Consider the following 21,429-nt stretch of genomic DNA (forward strand, 5'->3'; position numbering starts at 1 on the left):
AATGATGAGAGAACAAAACACAATTGAATTTCCACTGAGCAAGCTGATGTGAAGCTTTTTTAAATATACTGTTGGCTTTATAGTATCTCCGGGTGGTTCTCCTGAAGCTCTAATCAGTGTTACATTAAGAGTTGGTAAAGAATTAATGCTGTGTTTGACTAAAGCTCTCAGAATTTTCAATTTCAACTAGAAAAAACAAAAGGAAATGTTTCTGTACAGCACCAAATAGGTCCTTGTGTTGCTAACTTAAACTCATAAAAATAGCAGTATCTTTTTTGGTGTTAGATGGTGTTTGGTGTAGAACCATGTTCACAAAAGTTTTATCCAAAAAAAAAAAAATTTTTTTGTTACAAACTTGACATTGTAACAATGGCAGAACCCATTTGGATGATGTATAAAATGTAAATATAAGACTCATTGTTCTAAATAGAACCATTTTATTAAAGAATCATCTTTTTTTATTGTGTAGGGATCGTTAAAAAAAGTTTTTTTCAGTTTGTTTTTTCTTTCTGTACACCGTAGATCAGGAGTGTCCTACCCCTCCACCTCTAATATCTGATAACACTGTTACACCAACAGTGACACCAACGCTTGCTTAAAATTTTGAACAGCAGCAGACTCTCCGGGCTCCTCTCATTCACTACATATAGCAGCCTCAACAAAAGGAGTGCAAAGAGTGTCCAAAGTGGCATAGTTTATTTTTTAGTGGCTCTTCATCTGGACATTACCTGTACATAACACCCTACTTCATTTTTCCAGTGTGAACACACTACTTGCATTAAAGTGGCTATCATGCTTCCAAAGTACTCCGAGATTCAGAGTAGATGTTAATAAATGTTGTATCATGTTGGTCATTGGCAAATTGGCTTAATTATAAAGCACCTTTTAAACATTAAAAAAAACAAAAAAAACACATAATTAGCCCGTTTATCAGTTTGTCTTTAGTGTATAAAGGTTAGAGGACAGTGATCAAATAAAGTCCTTTGATCTCTCTCTCTCCCTCGATCTCTCCCTCTATCTATCTATCTATCTATCTATCTCTATCTCTATCTCTATCTCTATCTCTCTCTCTCTCTCTCCATAATATAAGAATATTAAAAGCCTAGTGTCAGTATCTCTCTCTTGCTGGTTGCTTTGAAACTCAGGCTGATTTTGCTGTCTGTCGGCTCATCAGATCTTTCACCCATCCTTTTGGCGCGTACGCATGCATGCAGCACACCCGAGCCCTCAGAGGAGTGTCTGGTTTATTTATTTGCAGCGTTTGAAGGCAAAGGTTGAGCATGGTGAGGGAATGCTGATGTGACAGAGACTTTTCCTACGTCTCTTCTTTTCCACCTGCACTAGCCGCTCCCTCTTTAAGCCCGTCAAATGTAACTGCACAGTTCAGCTGCTGGAGATGATTACATCTCAGGGTTTGTGGATTACGCCCGCCGGTGCCCTTCACAGCACGCAGCACATAGCTGCCAGTCTGACACCACAGCACTTCTGAGAGCAGCAAAAAAAAAAAAAAAATTCTATATGTCAAACCTCAGCTCAACTTTCCAAAGTCATTTTTGATGTGTGGAGGCTCAAGGCTGAGCTGCCAGTAGCTCAGTGATAGCTGAATCTGTGGCCATATGCAATCTAAACTACAATGACAGTCCAGAGTTTGGAAACACCTAGCGTTTCGTGTGTGTATGTGTATGTGTGTGTGTGTGTATATATATAATATATATATAAATTTATACACATACACGCACGCACGCACGCGAAACGCTAGGTGTTTCCAAACTCTGGACTGTTATTGTAGTTTAGATTGCATATGGCCACAGATTCAGCTATCACTGAGTTAATCACTTGACATATTAAATGTGCTATATTTGCTGTTTAGATCCTCTCGTTCTTTGCAAAAAACTGCTAAACCAGCTAAAAGCTGACAAAACAGCTACTATGGGAACAATGGCAAAGCCCACATATTTTGTCCCCTTATTGTGATCTCAGCACTTATCAGCACCCAAACCTTTAAAGTTTTTCAATCACCTTTGGCCCAGAAGATTGTGACAATATATGCTTTTAACAATGATTTGGAAAAGAACACTGGCAAATCATTATTTTGGGAATGGCTGTATACCTCATATTAAGGAAGGCAGTCTGATCAACACTAGCTGAGTGTTGAAAATATACCAAACACGCTACATTTTTTTTCTCACTTAGCAGTGAAAATCAAACCTTAATTGGAAAAAAGAAGACGTTGCTACACTTTTGATTTTCAGTTTTCATAGTGAAGCGTGAGCCTCATATTACTTTTTTCTGTTTCTGACCTTTTTGTGAAAAGATAAAATACAAAATGTTTTCTCTCTGTAGAGCTGTCTTGTAATAAGATCTAAGCATCTCTGAGCCCTGGAATGTGTCATATCAGTGTGTATTGAAGGTCTGGTGTAAATGTTTTTGTTAGCGGCCTGGTGGACCCTCTGCATTTTTTTTTTTTATCAATACAGCCATATTAATTTAACCAGCGTCGTCCTCCTCCTCCTGCCGTCGCTCCTGTGACTCGCATCACTCTCGTCCATCAGGAGAGCTCGGGCTTTGCGCTCCTCCCCCTCCACACTTGCGAGTCTCATCGCCGCTGGGTTTTCGGGCCTTGTCTTCTGCTGGCTCTCATGGCCATCATCGGTGGGGCCCGGGGGCGGGAGCATACTACAAATAATAATAAATATAATGATATTTAATAATAAATCATCTTTTCTTTTGCTAAACATGGGTCCCACCAACCCCAACACCACAGAAGGGTTAAAGGGTCTGACCCCCTTAATTGAGACTATAACCCATTTAAAGAAGGTAAAGCAAAAGGTTTGTGGTGCTTCTTATAAATTGCTTCTAGTAAACCATTTTAATGCTTGAATATGAGACTATTCACTAACGTTAGCTAACGAAATTATCCTGCTGTTAGGCTAGCTTACAAGTTGCTTGCTGGCTAGCTTCCTCAACCATAGTGTAGTAAAACATAAAAAGTGCAAGAGTGTAGAACCTCTAATTAATGTCAGAAACCCCGAAATAGAATAAATATGTGCCATATTTATATGAATTTAGCTTATAATCCTGTACAATCACCACAGGGGACAAGCTGCCCCCACTGAATATCTTGCTGTATTTTTTGTGTAATCCCCACTCTGGTGTTTGGATAAGAGTTATAGCGTGGTTAAAATCCTAACTCTGCCCATCCCTGTGCAGGACGCTGGGTCTGCTGGTGAAGCGGCTGGAGAAGGGCGGAAAGGCGGAGCGGGAAGCGCTCTTCCAGGAAAATGACTGCATCGTCCGCATTAATAACCACGACCTGCGCAACATCCGATTTGAACAGTAAGCCTTCAATTCAGAGAGATCCAGGACAGCTCTCCATCTACTCTCCTACAGCTGTTCCCTTTAACCCCCTCATCTTTTTTTAGTCTCTCTGGCTGTTCTGTCTAACCCCATCCAGCATTTTCTTTCAGGGCCTCACATCTCTTCAATCCAGCTCTCAGTCTCAGGGTTGTTTTGTCTTAGGTCTTTGGCTGAACTCTCTCTGTTCTTCTTTTTCTCTTACTTTCTATATTTCTGAATGTTTTTGTTTTGGTCACTTCACATCATATGAATCTTGTATTCATGATGCATTTATAAAGCATTATACACTGCTCAAAAAAATAAAGGGAACACTTAAACAGCACAATATAACTCCAAGTAAATCAAACTTCTGTGAAATCAAACTGTCCACTTAGGAAGCAACACTGATTGACAATTTCACAGCTGTTGTGCAAATGGAATAGACAACAGGTGGAAATCATTGGCAATTAGCAAGACACACTCAATAAAGGAGTGGTTCTGCAGGTGGGGGCTCCAGACCACTTCTCAGTACCTTTTTGCTTTCTGGCTGATGTTTTGGTCACTTTTGAATGTTGGTGGTGCTTTCACACTCGTGGTAGCATGAGACGGACTCTACAACCCACACAAGTGGCTCAGGTAGTGCAGCTCATCCAGGATGGCACATCAATGCGAGCTGTGGCAAGAAGGTTTGCTGTGTCTGTCAGCGTCCTGTCCAGAGGCTGGAGGCGCTACTAGGAGACAGGCCAGTACAAAAGGAGACATGGAGGAGGCCGTAGGAGGGCAACAACCCAGCAACAGGACTGCTACCTCTGCCTTTGTGCAAGGAGGAACAGGAGGAGCACTGCCAGAGCCCTGCAAAATGACCTCCAGCAGGCCACAAATGTGCAAATGGTTAGAAACCAACTCCATGAGGATGGTATGAGGGCCGACGTCCACAGATGGGGGTTGTGCTCACAGCCCAACACCGTGCAGGACGCTTGGCATTTGCCAGGGAACACCAGGATTGGCAAATTGACCACTGGTGCCCTGTGCTCTTCACAGATGAAAGCAGGTTCACAATGAGCACATGTGACGGAGTCTGGAGACGCCGTGGATAGCGATCTGCTGCCTGCAACATCCTTCAGCATGACCGGTTTGGCAGTGTGTCAGTAATGGTGTCGGGTGGCATTTCTTTGGAGGGCCGCACAGCCCTCCATGTGCTCGCCAGAGGTAGCCTCACTGCCATTAGGTACCGAGATGAGATCCTCAGACCCCTTGTGAGACCATATGCTGGTGTGGTTGGCCCTGGGTTCCTCCTAATGCAGGACAATGTTAGACCTCATGTGGCTGGAGTGTGTCAGCAGTTCCTGCAAGATGAAGGCATTGAAGCTATGGACTGGCCCGCCCGTTCCCCATACCTGAATCCGATTGAGCACATCTGGGACATCATGTCTCGCTCCATGCACAGACACCATGGTGCACCACAGACTGTCCAGGTGTTGGCGGATGCTTTAGTCCAGGTCTGGGAGGTGATCCCTCAGGAGACCATCCGCCACCTCATCAGGAGCATGCCCAGGCGTTGTAGGGAGGTCATACAGGCACGTGGAGGCCACACACAATACTGAGCCTCATTTTGACTTGTTTTAAGGACATTACATCAAAGTTGGATCAGCCTGTCGTGTGTTTTTCCACTTTAATTTTGCGTGTGACTCCAAATCCAGGCCTCCATTGGTTAATAAATTTGATTTCCATTGATGATTTTTGTGTGATTTTGTTGTCAGCACATTCAACTTTGTACAGAACAAAGTATTCAATGAGAATATTTCATTCATTCAGATCTAGGATGAGTTATTTGAGTGTTCCCTTTATTTTTTTGAGCAGTGTATGATATGCATAAATGCCTGGCATAAGCTTGTGTAATTTCATATATAGGTAGCTGTACTTGCGTGCATAACACTAAGATAAGAATCAACAAATTTACAATATGAGGTTTTATAATGCATTATAATGTCTCTTCATAAGAACTGTGTGAATATGAATTGTTTTCTTGTATTGTAACATGGCTTTGGTATATTTTCTGCATCACAACACTCCCAGGTGTGTATCCAGGTAAAAAGATGCTATACGGAATGAAGTAATTGAATTATGCAAACATTTTTGAAAAATCTATTCCCCTTTAATTGAAGTGTGAGATGGTGATATGTCTGGTCTGTGTATAACTCATTCTGCCATGTTAACTCTCAGTAATCTCAACAGATTGGACAAGTGAATCATAAACACGCACACGCACACACACACACACACACACACACACACACACACACACACACACATAATTGGCATTAAAGTAAGGATAAAGCAAAGACCTGAGAGCAAGCAACTGAGCAGATGTATCATGAAGCACTGAAAGTGATCTGGTGATCTGGGCTCTAATGCAGTGTAATCCTAATTTACATTCAGCATGAGAGACACTAACACAAATCCAACCCTACAAGTTAATTTTCTTGGTGTCTCAAGAGTTGATTGTAACTTTAAATGGGTCAGATTTTTTTTTTCCCACTGAAGATCTAATCAAGAACTTACTGTTTAATTCTGGCAATATTCCATTTCCAGTCTGGTCATTTAGAAGATTCTGTTTTAAGGATGGTCATTCTATAATCCTTCATCCTTTTTATCTTTTACTCTGTCTGTTCACAGAACTGAATGAGACAGTGATGGAAGGGCAGTAGTAGCCCAGCACCTTGTTATAACACCGTTAGAGTGCAGTGAATGAGCAGCAACAAAAAAAAAAACAGAACTCTTCATTATAATCAGGGATTATCATGGCACTTGTCTACACCAGTCATGATCATCAGAGAAGCCTTTTTCGACAGATGGCCAGTTTTTTGTGTTTGTTTTCCTCCAAAATGGACGAAGAGATACACATCCATGAAGTGGAGGAAATAGATTATTGAATATTGTTAGAAGGCTTGAAGTTTCATGTGGTAATTATGTTTTATGTGTGATCTACAATATCACTGTTGTTGGAACAAAACCTTGTATTCAATAACTTTACATGAGAAGGAAAAAACATACTTTGCTAAGTCAATAGAACCAGCCCCCCCCCAAGTAATTATGGACCATTTCTTTTGCTCAGTTCATCATGAAATTTGCAAACAATGTAAAGAGCAATAGGCACTTCCAAATTATGTCAAAAATGGAAAAAATGAAGACACGAGGTTTTGTTCTGACAGCAGCGATATGCGACATTTTTATTTCAGTTTTTCTTAAACAGAGGTTTACAAATAGCTAGATTACTTTCCACATTTTAGTCCAAGCTGAAGGGTTCATAGTTTGTAGACTATGACTACTACTAAAAGACTGAGACCTTTTTATTTTTAAAATAGGCCCAATCAGTTAATTTGGCGATTATTATTCAATTAAGTAATTGTGCCTTTTGCCTTCTTTGGGTTGCTTTAACCTGTCACAGTGTCACTATTATTGAAGATTCCCATTGTTTCTAGCCATTTTAGAGGTTTTATGTTGTACGAGGCATACTCCTACACCTTCCTGTTAGTATACTTTCAGATTGACACATGCAGCAGGTTGACAAGTGAAGTATTCCTTTAAATAAAAACACATCAGTATTTCAACTTTTTTTTTCCCCCTTAATGAACGTCATCTGTGACTTATCGTCTTCGTGAAGTAGTCATTGCCAGCTTAGTCCACACAATACTGATGCTGTGGCCTCAGCGTACCCTTTATTCTCCTCTCAGAGACAAAAGCAACCCACAGCACATGTAAAGAGAGATGCTGATATACGGCAGATGAGAAAAATAATCTAATTTTATCTCTCTGGCTTTCTCTCTCTGTCTTTTTGTCTCTCTCGCTTTCCCTCTCCCCATCTCTCCTCCCAACTGGGTAGCATGTGGAGTTATAATTCAAAGAGATATTCTAATCTTATTGGATTGTTTTGCATGGATAAATATTTAGTGCTGCTTAATCTAACTCAATGTAATGATGCATTGATGGAGTCGTTTATTATTCAATCAGAGGCGGGGAGCTGCGTGATTAGCTGCGTGCCACCGCTCTGCTCGTTAACAGACACACACACGCGTGCGCGCAGATGCACACACACTGTTGTTTGCTTGATTTTGGAGGGGTGAATTAGCATAAGAATGAAGAGGGGTCCTTCAATGAGGCTGGCTGACTCTCTAGATGCAGAGAGTGATTTAAATGAAGAGTTTATTACAGCAGCAAAAGCTGTTTAGTGCCTGCCACAAACACACAAACATGTGAAGGGATTTTTACAATGGCTTTCTTTCTCAAATGCCTTTGTGTTCTTTTTCCATGGAGAAGGCTTCAAATTACAAATGCAAACACTCCCTCCTCTCCTATTAACCCTTAATGGTGTAATTTCAGTCGTTTTGCAATACTATTTAGATATGATTCATTGTTTGGCTAGTTATGTAATGAATTGCATTTACATATAAACTATATTCTGTATTCACTGGTATGTGCATCTGAGTTTTTTTCTATTTAATTCAGTGTCAAAAAATGACAACATGTCAAAGATCTGAAGGATGGTTGTTTTTCACAAAATAAGACTATGTGCACAATAACTTCTTATCAAACTCAGATCATTAAAAATAACTTTTACTTACCAAGATGAATGTGGTATGGATTGAAAAGTTAGAATCTGTGTTTTTGACTGAGTTTCTCCACATAGTTTAATGAGCTTACAGTGGAAAGTAATAAATATGAACCCATGCTTTTATTATTGCTGCCAGTGATTGAGACTTCTTTGACGACAGTAGAGCAGATCCTCCTGTGGTAACTCATGTCACATTTTATCACTTTTAGGATAAAATGTATTTATTTGCTTATTTATTTACTACATTTCTATTTTATTTTCATTCAACTAAAAGAATATTTTCCCCCCCTCCACTTCAGTAGGTATATTTCATTTGATTAGTTCTGTTGGCCCCAGTGGCAGGTTCCTGAACTTTGCACACTGTGTATGTGGACACACATCCTGGTCCTGGGCTCTAATGCATATCCCTGCTTCCTCCCCAAGGCTTTGCGATTATGTTAATGGTAGATAATGTAATCTGTGAATTAGCCCTGTTTCCAGCTGCAGAAGTGCAATTAGCCAACGATTAGCCATGCTGATCTTCTGACCTTTATGTGTGTCTGCCTCTTAACTGTCCTACTATTGAGAAATACAAGCGTCTCCACTACGAAAAGAATATAGCATGTCATAAATGTCCATCAAATAATTCAATTACCTTTTCTCTGTCTTGTGTGTGCATGTGCGTATGTGTGCACGCGTGCACGCATGTGTTCGCATAGGTATTTCTCTCTCTCTGTATGTGTGCATGCCATTACTCACATGACTATTTTTCCTTCACTTTATCTTTACTAGATCACTAAATATTCTGTATCTTTTAGGTCTTAGTAAGGGCAAAGACCAAAACAACTTATAAAAGTGCTACTTCATTTCAGCTTTTATAGGGAGCACTGTGGATAATGCTTCTTTTACCCATAAAACAGCACAGCAGTTATGTATTAATGAACTCTATGAATGCTCTGTTACATGTTCTGTTTATATTTGGATCTGGGGCCATCATTACTGAAATGGCCAAATAATGAAAATTTGATTGAAACCTACACAGACCCTTTAAGGATTCCAATAAGATGCCTTATAATATTATATAATGTATATAATATGATGACATCTGTATTATTATATAGCAGTGTTTAAAGCAAAAATCTTTATTACATTTTATACATTTTTTATTTATCTGCTGTTTTTTTTTTCTTGTTTTAGTTACACCACCATGACAATACTGATTTCCACTAGTGCTTGTGTGGGGTTGTCAGTGTCATGTTGGCAACAAGGGGGCAGTCATGGGCTGGAGGTTAGGGAACCAGCCTTGTGACCGGAAGGTCGCCGATTTGATCCCCTGATCCAACAGTATTTGAGCAAGACACCTAACCCCCAATTGCTCCCTTTGACACAGTGGATAGGGCTGCCCACTCTTCCGGGCAAGTGTGCTCACTGCCCCCTAGTGTGTGTATACCCTATTGCCTATGTGGTGTCTCACTGCATGGATGGGGCAAAATACAGAGGTGAAATTCTCCCATTGTGGGAATAATAAGGGTCACTTAAAAGTTAGTGGTAGTGGACATTCACTTCCCCACTCTTGGTTCTATAATACTTCTAAATGTTCTTGTTTAAACATGAATATTTGAAAGTTCAAACAACATATAATTTACATTGAATGGTGCATTTTCACAGTTTCACAGCGTTTCCTTCATTGAATACTTGTGACTGCTTATGTTTTGTACCCACAAAAAATTACCGCTGTGGTTTTCCTCCCTTCCATTGATGCACACAAAAGCCACTTTAGTGCTGAAAGCACCCCCTTGTGGTCACTTTTAATCAATGACTTTTTGAGTTATGTAGTTTAATTCAGTAACTGTGACTCTCCCATAGATCCCATAGATTAAATTGCATTTTTTTTCTACCAAATGAAATATTTAAAATGTGTGTTTGTTTTCTCTCCTCCAGAGCACAGAACTTGTTCAGGCAGGCCATGCGTTCGCCACTCATTCTATTTCATGTGGTGCCAGCGGTGAAGAAACCCCTGTATGAGCAACTCTCTCAGTGTGAGTTTGGCTTACAGTCTGGCCCAAGTCCTGAACCAGGTCCTGGGCCCAGTGGCTTCACCCCTGATCCCAAACCTGGGCCTGCACCCAGCCGTCTCACGCCTGACCACAAACCTGGGGACCGGGGGAGTTTGGTAGTGGGAAGCATCAACTACAGCCCTCAGAGAATGTCTAAGACTGGACCACACCCTAACCTCAATCATCAGCCACTTCCTGTCCACCCAGAGCAGAATAAGGCTCATTCCACCTTACCAGCAGTTGGCATCACCCCTCCAGCCAAATCCCCACTTGAGGGGCCAGCGCAACCCCTTAAGACAGCTACACCCACCACTTCCACTGGCTTCTCTAAAAAGATTGGCCGCAAGTTCAATGTGCAGCTGAGAAAAGGTAAGCTGAGAAAGTGCTTGGGAGAGTAAACCAGAAATAATGATATGATGGTTTTACTGTATTAGACTATTCAAAAATGTTGCAATCAATATTTTCAGTGATATATAACCAAATGACTCAAAATAAATGTATTGAATTAGTATAATATGCCTTCCCTGTGTAACTTTAACTTTATAGGTTTTAAATCATTAGTAGTAGTCAGGGAGTTAGAATAAATAGTAAATAAATAAAATAGAGTAAATAGAAATGACACACTTCATGTGTCCAGAATATTGAAATATTGAAATGACTGTGAAAGTTTTATAACTGTATAGCTAAAATGAATATCCACAGTGCCTCATGCATCACAAGCAGAGACCAAATCTTGAGGCAGATTACTTGAAAAAATGACCTTTATGTAGATTATATTGTTTATTATTAAATAACTTCATTCCCAATATTTCTGAGATATTGAAAATAATTAAAAATAACAGAAAATGCCTTATTTTAATGAGTTAGCCCTGTAAAAATTGCTTTTATATATAAAATAATGAAAATGGGTAATAACCAATGGTTGATTTCAAGCTTTTGAACTGTAATAGGTTTTCATCCCCCACCTCCTCATAGAAGCAGTTCCTCTGAAATCTTCTCCGATTTCAGCTGTTTTTAATGGCTGATGGTATCTGTGTCAGTGCTGTGACTGGCTCTGTGTAACTAATACAGTTAGCACTTCAAAGCCCTATAGCTGCCATTGTGAGCAAGTGTGGACTTTAGCACTTCCTGCCAGCCTTACCTGCTGCTTCAAATCCTGTTGGTTCTGCATGGCAGCTCTATCTGGGCATTTCACACTACCTGAGAACTGCAAGTGTCTACAAGAGAGTCAGCATTAGCAAGAGAGTACAACTTTCTACTCTTTCACAAACACACACACACACACACACACACACACACACACACACACACACACATACACATACACTTATCTGTTGCTGCTCAACCAGAGATGTCCCTGACCTTCATTTATGCCAAACAGACAACGTCTAAACACATTTCAACCAAAAATGTCTAAAATAGTTTACGACTCACACCAATGTCTCTCTTTCTCTCCTCTTCCGTCTTATGCTGTAATCACTGCTTCCAGTTTTTTTTTAGATGAGAGACAAATGTGTTCTTTGTCAACCAGCAGGATATACTGCTCCTTGTACGTTTGTACATTAAGAGAGAGGGAAGCAGAGAAACAATTAAACAGTGGGTTAGTGAAATGTTCAGAAGGTGCAAATGTGGGCTGTTGTAATCGAAAAAGCAGCTGCAGGTGGGAAAGAGCTATTAGATTTAGTTATGAATGCACCATGCCTGTTTAAAATGCACTGGACTGTAGGATCAATTGGAAAGACACTTTCTCTTGTGCTGGGGTGGGAGTGTGTGTGTATGTGTTAGTGTGTCTGTGGTCGCATTGGGTGATCCAACCATCAGTGGTGAGTGCTTAGCACAGGTGTGAATGGGGTCCAGTGTGTCTCTGAGGCCCACTCTGAGCCCATCACATATAACCACATAACATTTGTGGCAAATCTGTGCTGCAATTTTATGAGGTAAATAATGTGAGCCAGGTTACTAAAAATGTGATTGTGTATTTCTTGTGTTTCTTTAGCCCACCTGGTGTGAGCTCTGGAAAAAAAAGTGGGTTTGGCATTCCAACAGTGCGATACATGTACTTGGCTTGGTATTATTCTGAAGGCAGTACTTTTGATAGTTTTCCTTCAGTTTTGTAGTTTTTGCAAAGAACAATTGCAAGATATAAACATCTTTCATATAATGTGTTATTGTGAAACATGCTCATTTATTAACAATATTTTTACAAAACAAATATTTTTTACAAAAAATTTTAGTCCCGAAAAAACAGCGTATGAGAGAGAAAGCGAGTGTGACCCAATGTTTTTTTTTTTTTTTTTTTTTGTTTCTGCCTTCTAAAAATATGGATAATGGCAAAATCAGGTTTCTTAGTTGTTCTCTGTGTGTGAACTCTGTTATAGTCTTGATTTTGCAGGCTCAACTTGCTACTTGAAAGTAGGCACATTTTCGTGTGATTTCAGCTAGCACTGGTCTGGAACTCAAGCATACATAACTTCACTGCTTTCTCTTTTCCTTCCAGTTATTCAGAGAGAAAGAGAGACACACAAAGACAGACAGACAGAGACAGAGAGATGGCAGAATATGAGCGTATGGCGCTGTGCCTGCTGGCTTGTCTATTCCTGATGCAGCAGATGCTAACTGCTGGTTCTCTGGCATGAGACTTCATCAAGTCAAGTCAAATTTATTTATAAAGTGCATTCAGAAACAACAAATGTTGACCAAAAGCCTTGTGCAGCACATTAAAAAGTGATTAAGAAAACCTGAAGTAAAAGACATGTATTGCATGGTATTGCAAATACACCTACATATTGTGATTTGCTATGTGTATTAGAAATGCATTTGAAATTGATAGTGTGACATGGTTAAAGATTGATTGGGCCTGTTTTTGACTGAAATCATGTACATTTGGAATACATGAACACTTGGATCAAAACACCCACACAAACTCATATGAAACTGTGACTGTAAGCACACAGGAGGGAAAAATTCCATTATTACTGGAGGCTCATTTTTATATTGTAGCCATCTGCAATGTCACTATAGCAAAGTCCACTAGTATGATTATGATTAACAAACTTTAATGTATAGCTCTAGTACAGATCCAGAGCAAACCCCAATTAAAGACAGTACAGTAGAATACTCAGTGTTAAACATATAAGGGAGCTGGCACACAATAATAAGGGCTGGCATGAGTTGATTGAGGCAGCTCCAGTACATGTTACAGGCTAATGTGAGCAGCCTCTGAAGGAACCATCACACTCTGGCACTCTATAAACAAGCGCCATGACCAACAGCTGCATTTATACAAAGCTTTCGTTTACTGCGGTGTTGGTGAGATTGACCCTGCATGTACAGGATAAACCACACGACCTACCAGGCCTGACCTGGTTCAGCTCCAGCAGATTTCCCTGCCAGCCCGGGTCTTTATTTACAGCAGTACTGGCTACACAGCTTTCAGGATTCTGGGCGAATTAACATAGATATATATATTTTTTCCCATGTGTCAGAGCTTGGTTTCAAAGTTTGTTTTGAATTCCAGTTTTATGGACTAAGATGCTTGGCTTATACAGATCCCTCAGATTTGTTTTGTATCTTTTTTTTTCCCCTGGCTGGCTGCTGGACAGCAATGTTTGGGGCCAGTTTGGGCCTCTTCCACTCTTGGCTGAGGCCTTGCTCACTTGAATGATTTATCTTTAATTATTTTTTCATCTTAAAATAGGATTTCTAATGGCCAGAGCCCAATCTCTTGCTCTTTCTCTCAATCGCTCGCTCACTCTCTTCTTCTTCCCCCTCTTCTGTCTCTATTAGTCCAAGTGGCCTAATCAAATAATGGACTATCCAAAACATTATTTCCATTTTCACCTCGGTTTTAAGAGGCCATGCTGCCTTATGGCTCTAGTTAATTAGCTTTTTGGAACTGGGACTTTTTGCCTAATTCAAAAAGGGGAAACATTTTTTTTCATTATTTTCCATTCACATTACCAAGAAGAAAAAGGAGAAAAAAGGAACAGTAGACATCAGTGATTAATTAGCGGCTGGCTGTTACGGATGCAGTTCTCTAATTACCTGATTGAACAGCATTAGTGGGGGACTCTCCTAATATCCTAAGAGTTGGAGAAAGGACATCAGATTATGTGTAATAACCTCTCAGGTCATTATTAAAGGAGAGCTTTTCCCTGCTGCAGCTGGAAGTCTAGAAATACACTGTTCAAAAATGTGGAGTTACTGTTAGAGAAAAAATGTTTTCTAATACAGATACATGTATAAAATGATTCTATAACATTTGCTATTCTATGCAGCTTCATTTTTTAAGTAATTTATAGTTAAAAAAACAACAAAGTAATATACATTTTTAGATATGTCCACAATATGTACAAAAGTCAGAGACCACACTTAATTTATTTGATTCTAATACAAACAGCAAAGTTAACAGTTTTACAGAAGACATTTTTGGGGAGATTAGACATAAAATAATCCACTTGCATAAGGAAAGGGGAAGTCAATGGGCAATGTGAGGGGGAAAAACCAGGACTTTCCAGACTTGGACTTTTCCATTAATAGAAAATAGGACTCCGAACAGCTATGCAACTTTGGTTGACCACCAAAACATTCTTTTTCCAAATCTTATAAAAAAGGTGTTTCTATGTAGTTCAGTATGAAGGATGTGCCACTACGAAGAAAAGAAAATGGACAAAAAGAAGAAGAAAATTAGATCAAGCAAAGAAACTGCTAGTGTTCTCAAAACAATGGACTCACCACCCCAGAGTCCAGACTTCAGCATCATTGACTACATTTGGGATTACTTGGACCATAAACTTTGGATAACGGGTGGAGAACACTAAGTACTAAAAAAGTACTTCTGTGTAGTTTTCTGTTAAATAAATACATTCTGCTTTTTTCCTGATGCTGAAAAATGAAAGAAAAAAAGTGCACAGTAATGTGTCGTTTTAGCAAAAGTAATATCTTGTGTATTTGAAAAATAATGATCAAATGTCAAGGTAGTATAGTTGATAAGAAATCACTAGAAATCAGCATTGCTTGTTGTATGGCTCACTTAGCTTAAGGTAGCGACTCCTGTTGCAGTTTACAGTTAGATTATAGCTTAGCCTGTTGGCCTAGTAGCTTAGCAGAATACATAAAAGACAGATCGTCACTAAGCTAACCTGTTTACAATTTGGCTAGCTTACTGCACACTGTGCCATTACTGCCACCACAGAAAATAAAAATATGAACAACACAAATAGCACTGCATTATTTACAGAAATTATATTATTTATCATTCAGCTGCTTGTTGCTCCAATCCAAAAGAAATAAATAAATAAACTTCAGTTTAGAATATTTTGATATACACAACTTACAGTTGAATAAAATAACACTGATTCACAGGTGAATTCAATGAAAATTAAGAAAACAGAAAAAAATGCATCAGAAGCAGCTCACTCTGTTTTATTGGCAAACATTTACTCTCCCCCTGGGCTGAGAAGTCTAAGAGCATTGTTTAGAGTTGCCAAACTAGCCAACAAGACTGATGGCAATAAATGTGACTTGAAATGAAGATGCACGTTTTGTGGCCCACCTATCGCTCCTTGCATCGTCCCACTTCCTTGTCTTCGCTCTGAGTAATGCAAGGCTTCTGTGATGATAAGGTCAGTGCTGCCGTCCACTCGCTTCTCTGACCAGAGCTCTCTTCTCTCTCCAGCTTCACTGTCAGCCCATTTATATTCATTTGCTGCTCCCAAAAAGGTCGTTTTGTGGACATCGAGCAAATTGCTTTAGAGACCCTATGCCTGAACCCTTAACAACATTTCCCTGGGATTTAGTAGCGTCTGTGGCAAGCCGTAAAGCTCAATTTGCCTGATACATCAGTGCATAAAGCCCCATCAAAGGCTGAGTTTGAGGGGAAAGATGCAAAAGAGGTCGCATTACCTTGCCCTCATAATGAGTGGCTAACACTGCCTGTGCTAGGCATTTCTGACTTGGCATAGAGATTTAAATATATACTGTAACCGTCCCGCTACATTTATAAGGCCTCTTCCACAGTCGTAGATTGAGCTAAATTTGGCACTACCCTGCCCAGAAACGGGCCTCAAGCATTTAATTAGGGTTTGCAGTTTAGTCGTATGTTTAGAATGATGTATGTTTTGATTTGTAAATGCACATATGGGTAGTCACGCCCTACTGGAGTATATGCACTTGTTTTTTCTTGACCCTGAATGAAGGATTTGAAAATAGCCTTTCTAATGGCCTGAGATTGGTTATTAGATATAGTAGTTTTTCTGCTTTTGAATGGGCTGTAATTCTACTGTGGCCAATAAATAATTCCTTTGACAGTGTTGGATTTAGAAAGAAAGTCACAGCCCTATAAGAGTGCTTTAGAGAAGCAGTATATTGACCATGATGGTATCCGATTTTTATAAACTACATGCATAAAGACACCAAAATACACAACTGAATTTTGGAAGCAATAAGGAGTTATCTGCCTTATTTAAACAAAATCATACTAGATATCAATTTTACTATACTTTCATTCCTGATGTTATGCAGCTTACTCAGCGCTGGCATATCAATATCATGGCATACATTTATCTGCAGTCAAATTAGTTTAGTAGTTTTGAAACATTGATTGCGATCTTTGAACAGTGATTGGTAATGTTGTGTTACTGTTTTTGTGTTCGTCTCTGCAGGTCCTGAGGGGCTGGGCTTCAGTATTACATCACGTGATGTCCCTATCGGAGGCTCCGCCCCCATCTATGTGAAGAACATCCTCCCTCGTGGAGCAGCTATCCAAGACGGACACCTGAAGGCTGGCGACCGGCTACTGGAGGTGAAAAAAGAGAAAGCTATTGAGCTCAACCTGTTATCTTACTCTTCCATTTCCTCTTACGTTTACAGCATTTTGGCAGATGCTTTTATCCACAGCGACTTACAACTTTATTTATTTTAGTTTTTATTTTTTTACACAGGTAGGCAAAGATAGTGTTAGGAGTCTTGCCCAAGGACTCTTACTGGTATAGTGTAGGGTCTTTGCCCAAGCAGGGGATTGAACACTGGTCTGCAACGTAGAAGGCAGAGGTGTTACTCACTACACTGTCCCAAACTTTTTGCAAGCTCAAGTCAACTTCACACACTTTTCATGCAATACGTTGAATAACCCTGGTCACATTATCTGTTTTGGTGATTTTGTAAGTGAAAATAAGTTAAAACATCCTCTATGAGGGAAAGAAAAACAAAAAAAGCAAAGAAAAAAAAATCTTCATTATGGAAATGTTAGTATACAGTTTCTATTTTGTTGCCGAGTTTAACATATTTGAAGGAGTATGAAAAATACTATAAAAATGAAAAAAATTAAATATGAAAAATAAAATAACTTTTTTCACAAAGCATGTCTTTGTTTTATATGTTTTGCATTATGAAATAAGTAGTAATTAAAAAAAAAAACAGTAATGATGTGCATTCTCTATAGAGAATGTGTTAACTTATTTTCACTCAGAAAATCAACAAAACATGTTATTTGACCATGGACATACTACTACCAGCACCACCACTACTACAGCTACCTCTACTACATATTCCTTCACCTAATAAATGGGTTTGAGCAGCATGAAGATTCTGTCGAGGCAGTTGCTTTCAAACAAACTCTCTCTCTCTCTCTCTCTCTCTCTCTCTCTCTCTCTCTCTCTCTCTCTCTCTCTCTCTCTCTCTCTCTCTCTCTCTCTCTCTCTCTCTCTCTCTCTCTCTTTATGCATCTCTTACTTCCTGTTCCCCATAGCAGGTTTTCCAGAGTGCTTCCCGTCTGTCTGCTTCAGGCTTTTGTTTTGGCTCCTCCTGCTTGCGAGCACTTGGGCTTCACCGTAATGCTAAAAAAGGCACTGTAGGTGATGGCTGATTCGCAGTGACAGGCAATCAGCAAAGGCCATTTGATTTGGCGGTAGAATGGGCCACCTGCTCACTCTGGTGCAGTGGCTGGTGCCTGGTGCCGCTCTGCGGAGGCTGACTCAGAGCTTTATTCTGGACCACAGAGTGGGGGCTGAGTCATGAGGTCACCTTGTTCCATCTCTGTGCTGCTCTGCATGCACTCATCCTTCGTCAGCATCATCGCAGTCACGCTGGCCTGTAAATTATTGCTCCCTTCTCCCTCCACGTTTGGCTGCTTTGGGTTTGATTTGGTAGCAGCAGGTTGCTGGGCAAGATGCATGAGTGAAAAGAAGAAATGAATTTTGAGCTCTTGCTATTTTGTGCTCTATTGTTTAATTGGAGCCACATGTCTAAAGCTTTTTGTTTTTTTCTGTTGTCATATTGCTTTTCATCTAGAATTTGCTTACATTTGGTTTACAAAACACAGTGATGTATTGTAATTAATTAATTACATAGTAATACTTATTTGATTCTTTTTTTTTTCTTTCTCTTAAGCAAGACTTCATACAGTTTTTCTTCAAATTCTGGATCTGTATTTCAGAGTTTCTTCAATTGTTTTAATGAGCTGCACATGTGAAATAGATGTGAAATTACAACATGTGTATCACTGATGCATGACATCTTCTAAGCATTAGTGTAGGAATACTCAGACGAAGTGGTCAACTAACAAACAGTGAACAACTGCACTTTGTATTGTATACCTGAGAGTGTGGTCCCTTTTTAAGTTTTAAATAAACATTCATTTGCAGTTACATGATCTGCACCACTCTAAAATTCAGTGATTTGGCTAGTCGGTCATCAGTGAGAGAGGACGCTGTGGCCCAGTGGGGATTTTGGCACATGACCACATGTTATGCATCAGTAGTTCACTTCACAGTACAGAATACTTGTACCGTTCTACTGATTTTATGCACGATCCAGGAGCTCAGGCAGAGAGCTGTGAACTGCACACTGAACCTGCACCTGTGAAACCTGTGTGTGAATTCTTTTATTATAATTCATGAATACAGGGAGTGTGAATTAGAGTGGCAAAATAACAAGTAGCTTAAGGTTTGTCACTTTGGAAGTACGAAGGAGACAAAAGTATGGAGAGTGATTAGGGAGCTATGGAGGAGATGGATAGCACCAGGAACATCTTAACTGATTACTAACTAATTTTCCCTGTTTGGGAAGCTAGAGGTCAAGAGCTGAAGAAAGCAACCTTTAGATATCCTGTTGCACATTATATTTCATAGACATATACACACAAAGACCTTTCTGGTTCCCATCAACCAACTGCGGACTACCTGTCTTGCTCTGGCTACCAGTCTTCTTTTGTAGCTGCTGTTGCAGCATTACAAAAGCTTTACAGAGGGCTGGCAACAACCTTATTCATCTTAAAAAGAAGTTGTCTGATCTTATCCACAAAGGGCTGGTGTGGTTGCAGGTTTTCACTCCAACAAGGCAGGAGACCATCTGGTGAAATGTTTGAAGACTGAGATCAGTTAATTAAACAAGTAGAAACAGGTGTGCTCCAGCTTGTTTGGAGTGAAAACCTGTAGCCACACCGACACTTTCCCAGTAAGACTGGACACCCCTGATCTAAACTGTACATCTGATTGATAGGGTAAACACCAGCTTCAGCTGTTTTAATGTGGGTGAAGTTTCTCTAAAAGACATGCCAGTAATATTTTCCTCATCAAACTTGCCATTTTTAACGACAGCAAAAACAGAAAACGCGACCATTTAGTGTCTTTGGCTGTTTCACTGTTAGGTTACTCAGTTAAAACAACAGACAGAGACAAATACAGATAGAAATCTTAAACCTCTTAACTTCTGCCCCTTTTTTCAAGTTTGTGCCTGAAATGGCATTCCAAAAAAAAAGACAGTACTGTTCCCTGTTTGGGCTACTGTCATGATCTTGATCTCACTTGAAAACTAACACTTCCTTTTTACCCCCCAACCATGAAATATCTGTATGAATTACTGACACAGACTAGCAGAGTCTAGAATGGAGGTGTTTAATTCTGCCTGACACATAGATCTCTAAACTGATCACTGCCTGTTCTTCTTTGTTTGCTTGTGTACTTCACCTTACAAAGACATCTGAGCCACAGCACAAGCCTTATCTTTCAGATTTGTTTCATATTTGATGCTTATGATGCAAATGAGATGATCTTTATGGCTGTGAATGATGGATTATATGAAATGGTTTATATGAATTGAATCCCGAGATTTAAAGCTTTCTTACGTTATATTGCATCACTATGTTGCTTTGATGCATAAAATTGATGAATAAAAAACTGAAAGTGTGGAATGATGGAAGTGTGTTAGTGTCAGTACAGTAATGTAGAAAAGATTAAATCATATGAAGAAACCATTCACTTGCAGATTAATCTGTTCACACACACGTAAAACAAATGTTGTTTTAGATTAATAACTGAGTTGCGTGTTACAGTTTTTCATTAGATTGAGTGGCAGTTTTGTGGATGTTCATAAAGCTTTTTCAACCTAGTAACCATTATTAACATATTTGTCTGCTAAGAATGAATATATCAGTTACCTGGCTGCTGCAACTGGAGGTGCATCAGAGCACTTTAATTTTAGTGGAAGCTATTAGAGTTTAATTTAATTGCTAGTATATAGCTCACATGTTTTTTTTTTTCTTTTTCTTTGTATGTACTTTTTGTATGCACTGTTTTCTAAGTCTTATTTTGTGCCTGTGTAATTAGGTGAATGGAGTGGATCTGAACGGGAAGTCTCAGGAAGAGGTGGTCGCTCTGCTCCGCTCCACTCCGATGGGAGGCACTGTGAGTCTGCTTGTCGTCAGACAAGAGGACGCCTTTCTGCCTCGTGAAGTGGTGAGACGTGAATTCATGCATGTATCCTGTCTCACTTCTTCAGTATCAGTCACACTTCTCTACCACGGTTGTCTTCTCTTTTTTCAGTCTATCTCTTCTATTTTCTCACTATCTTTCTCTCTCATTTTCAGCCCATTTGTCACATATGCCTTTGTAGTTGGGTTTGAAAAGAATAGAATGGAACATATGCTGTATGGCCAAAGGACATGTTTGTAGACACCTGTTTGTGCCATAGTTAAGGGTATAAAGAGGGAGTTTGTCCATGTTTTGTGCAACAGCAACAGCCTCTAATCTTCTGTGAAGGCTTCAGACTATATGTTGGAACGTTGTTGTAAAGATTTGATTACATTCAGCCACAAGAGCATTGGTGAGGTCAGGTACTGATGTTGGATGATTGGTTCTGGGTCAGACATGCCACTCTAGCTCATCCCAGAAGTATTGGATAGAGCTCCATCACTCCAGAGAACACAATTACACTGCTCCACAGCCCAGTGCTGGAAGACTTTTTTTTACCCCTCTAGGTGAAGCTTGGCATTGGGCTTGGTGACCTTAGGCTCATGCATGGGTGATCCAAAGTGTCTCGTTCTTTTGACAGTGCTTTTGTTGTCTGGAGATTTTACAAGCTGTGTGTGCACCGATGAGCACTTTTTAAAAAAATTTGATTTGGAGTTTTGATGCTTTTGAGAGTAATGCATTTTTTCCTAATATTTAA

The 21,429-nt window shown here is 39.7% G+C and overlaps 1 protein-coding gene across 3 annotated transcripts in view; it reads left to right on the plus strand.

Annotated features, from left to right (window-relative positions):
• Positions 1–21,429, plus strand: part of pard3aa (par-3 family cell polarity regulator alpha, a) — a 521,056-nt gene that overhangs the window by 244,139 nt on the left and 255,488 nt on the right. For 2 of the 3 annotated variants that reach the window (XM_017704401.2, XM_017704387.2), the window contains exons 8-11: positions 3,211–3,336; positions 9,869–10,353; positions 16,647–16,786; positions 20,589–20,717. In XM_017704401.2, coding sequence (XP_017559890.1) covers positions 3,211–3,336; positions 9,869–10,353; positions 16,647–16,786; positions 20,589–20,717 — 880 coding nt within the window. The remainder of the gene's footprint in view (positions 1–3,210; positions 3,337–9,868; positions 10,354–16,646; positions 16,787–20,588; positions 20,718–21,429) is intronic. The other variant, XM_037537061.1, reaches the window with a different exon arrangement.

The sequence above is a fragment of the Pygocentrus nattereri genome, chromosome 3 (assembly GCF_015220715.1).
Source record: "Pygocentrus nattereri isolate fPygNat1 chromosome 3, fPygNat1.pri, whole genome shotgun sequence".
Lineage (NCBI taxonomy): Eukaryota > Metazoa > Chordata > Actinopteri > Characiformes > Serrasalmidae > Pygocentrus > Pygocentrus nattereri.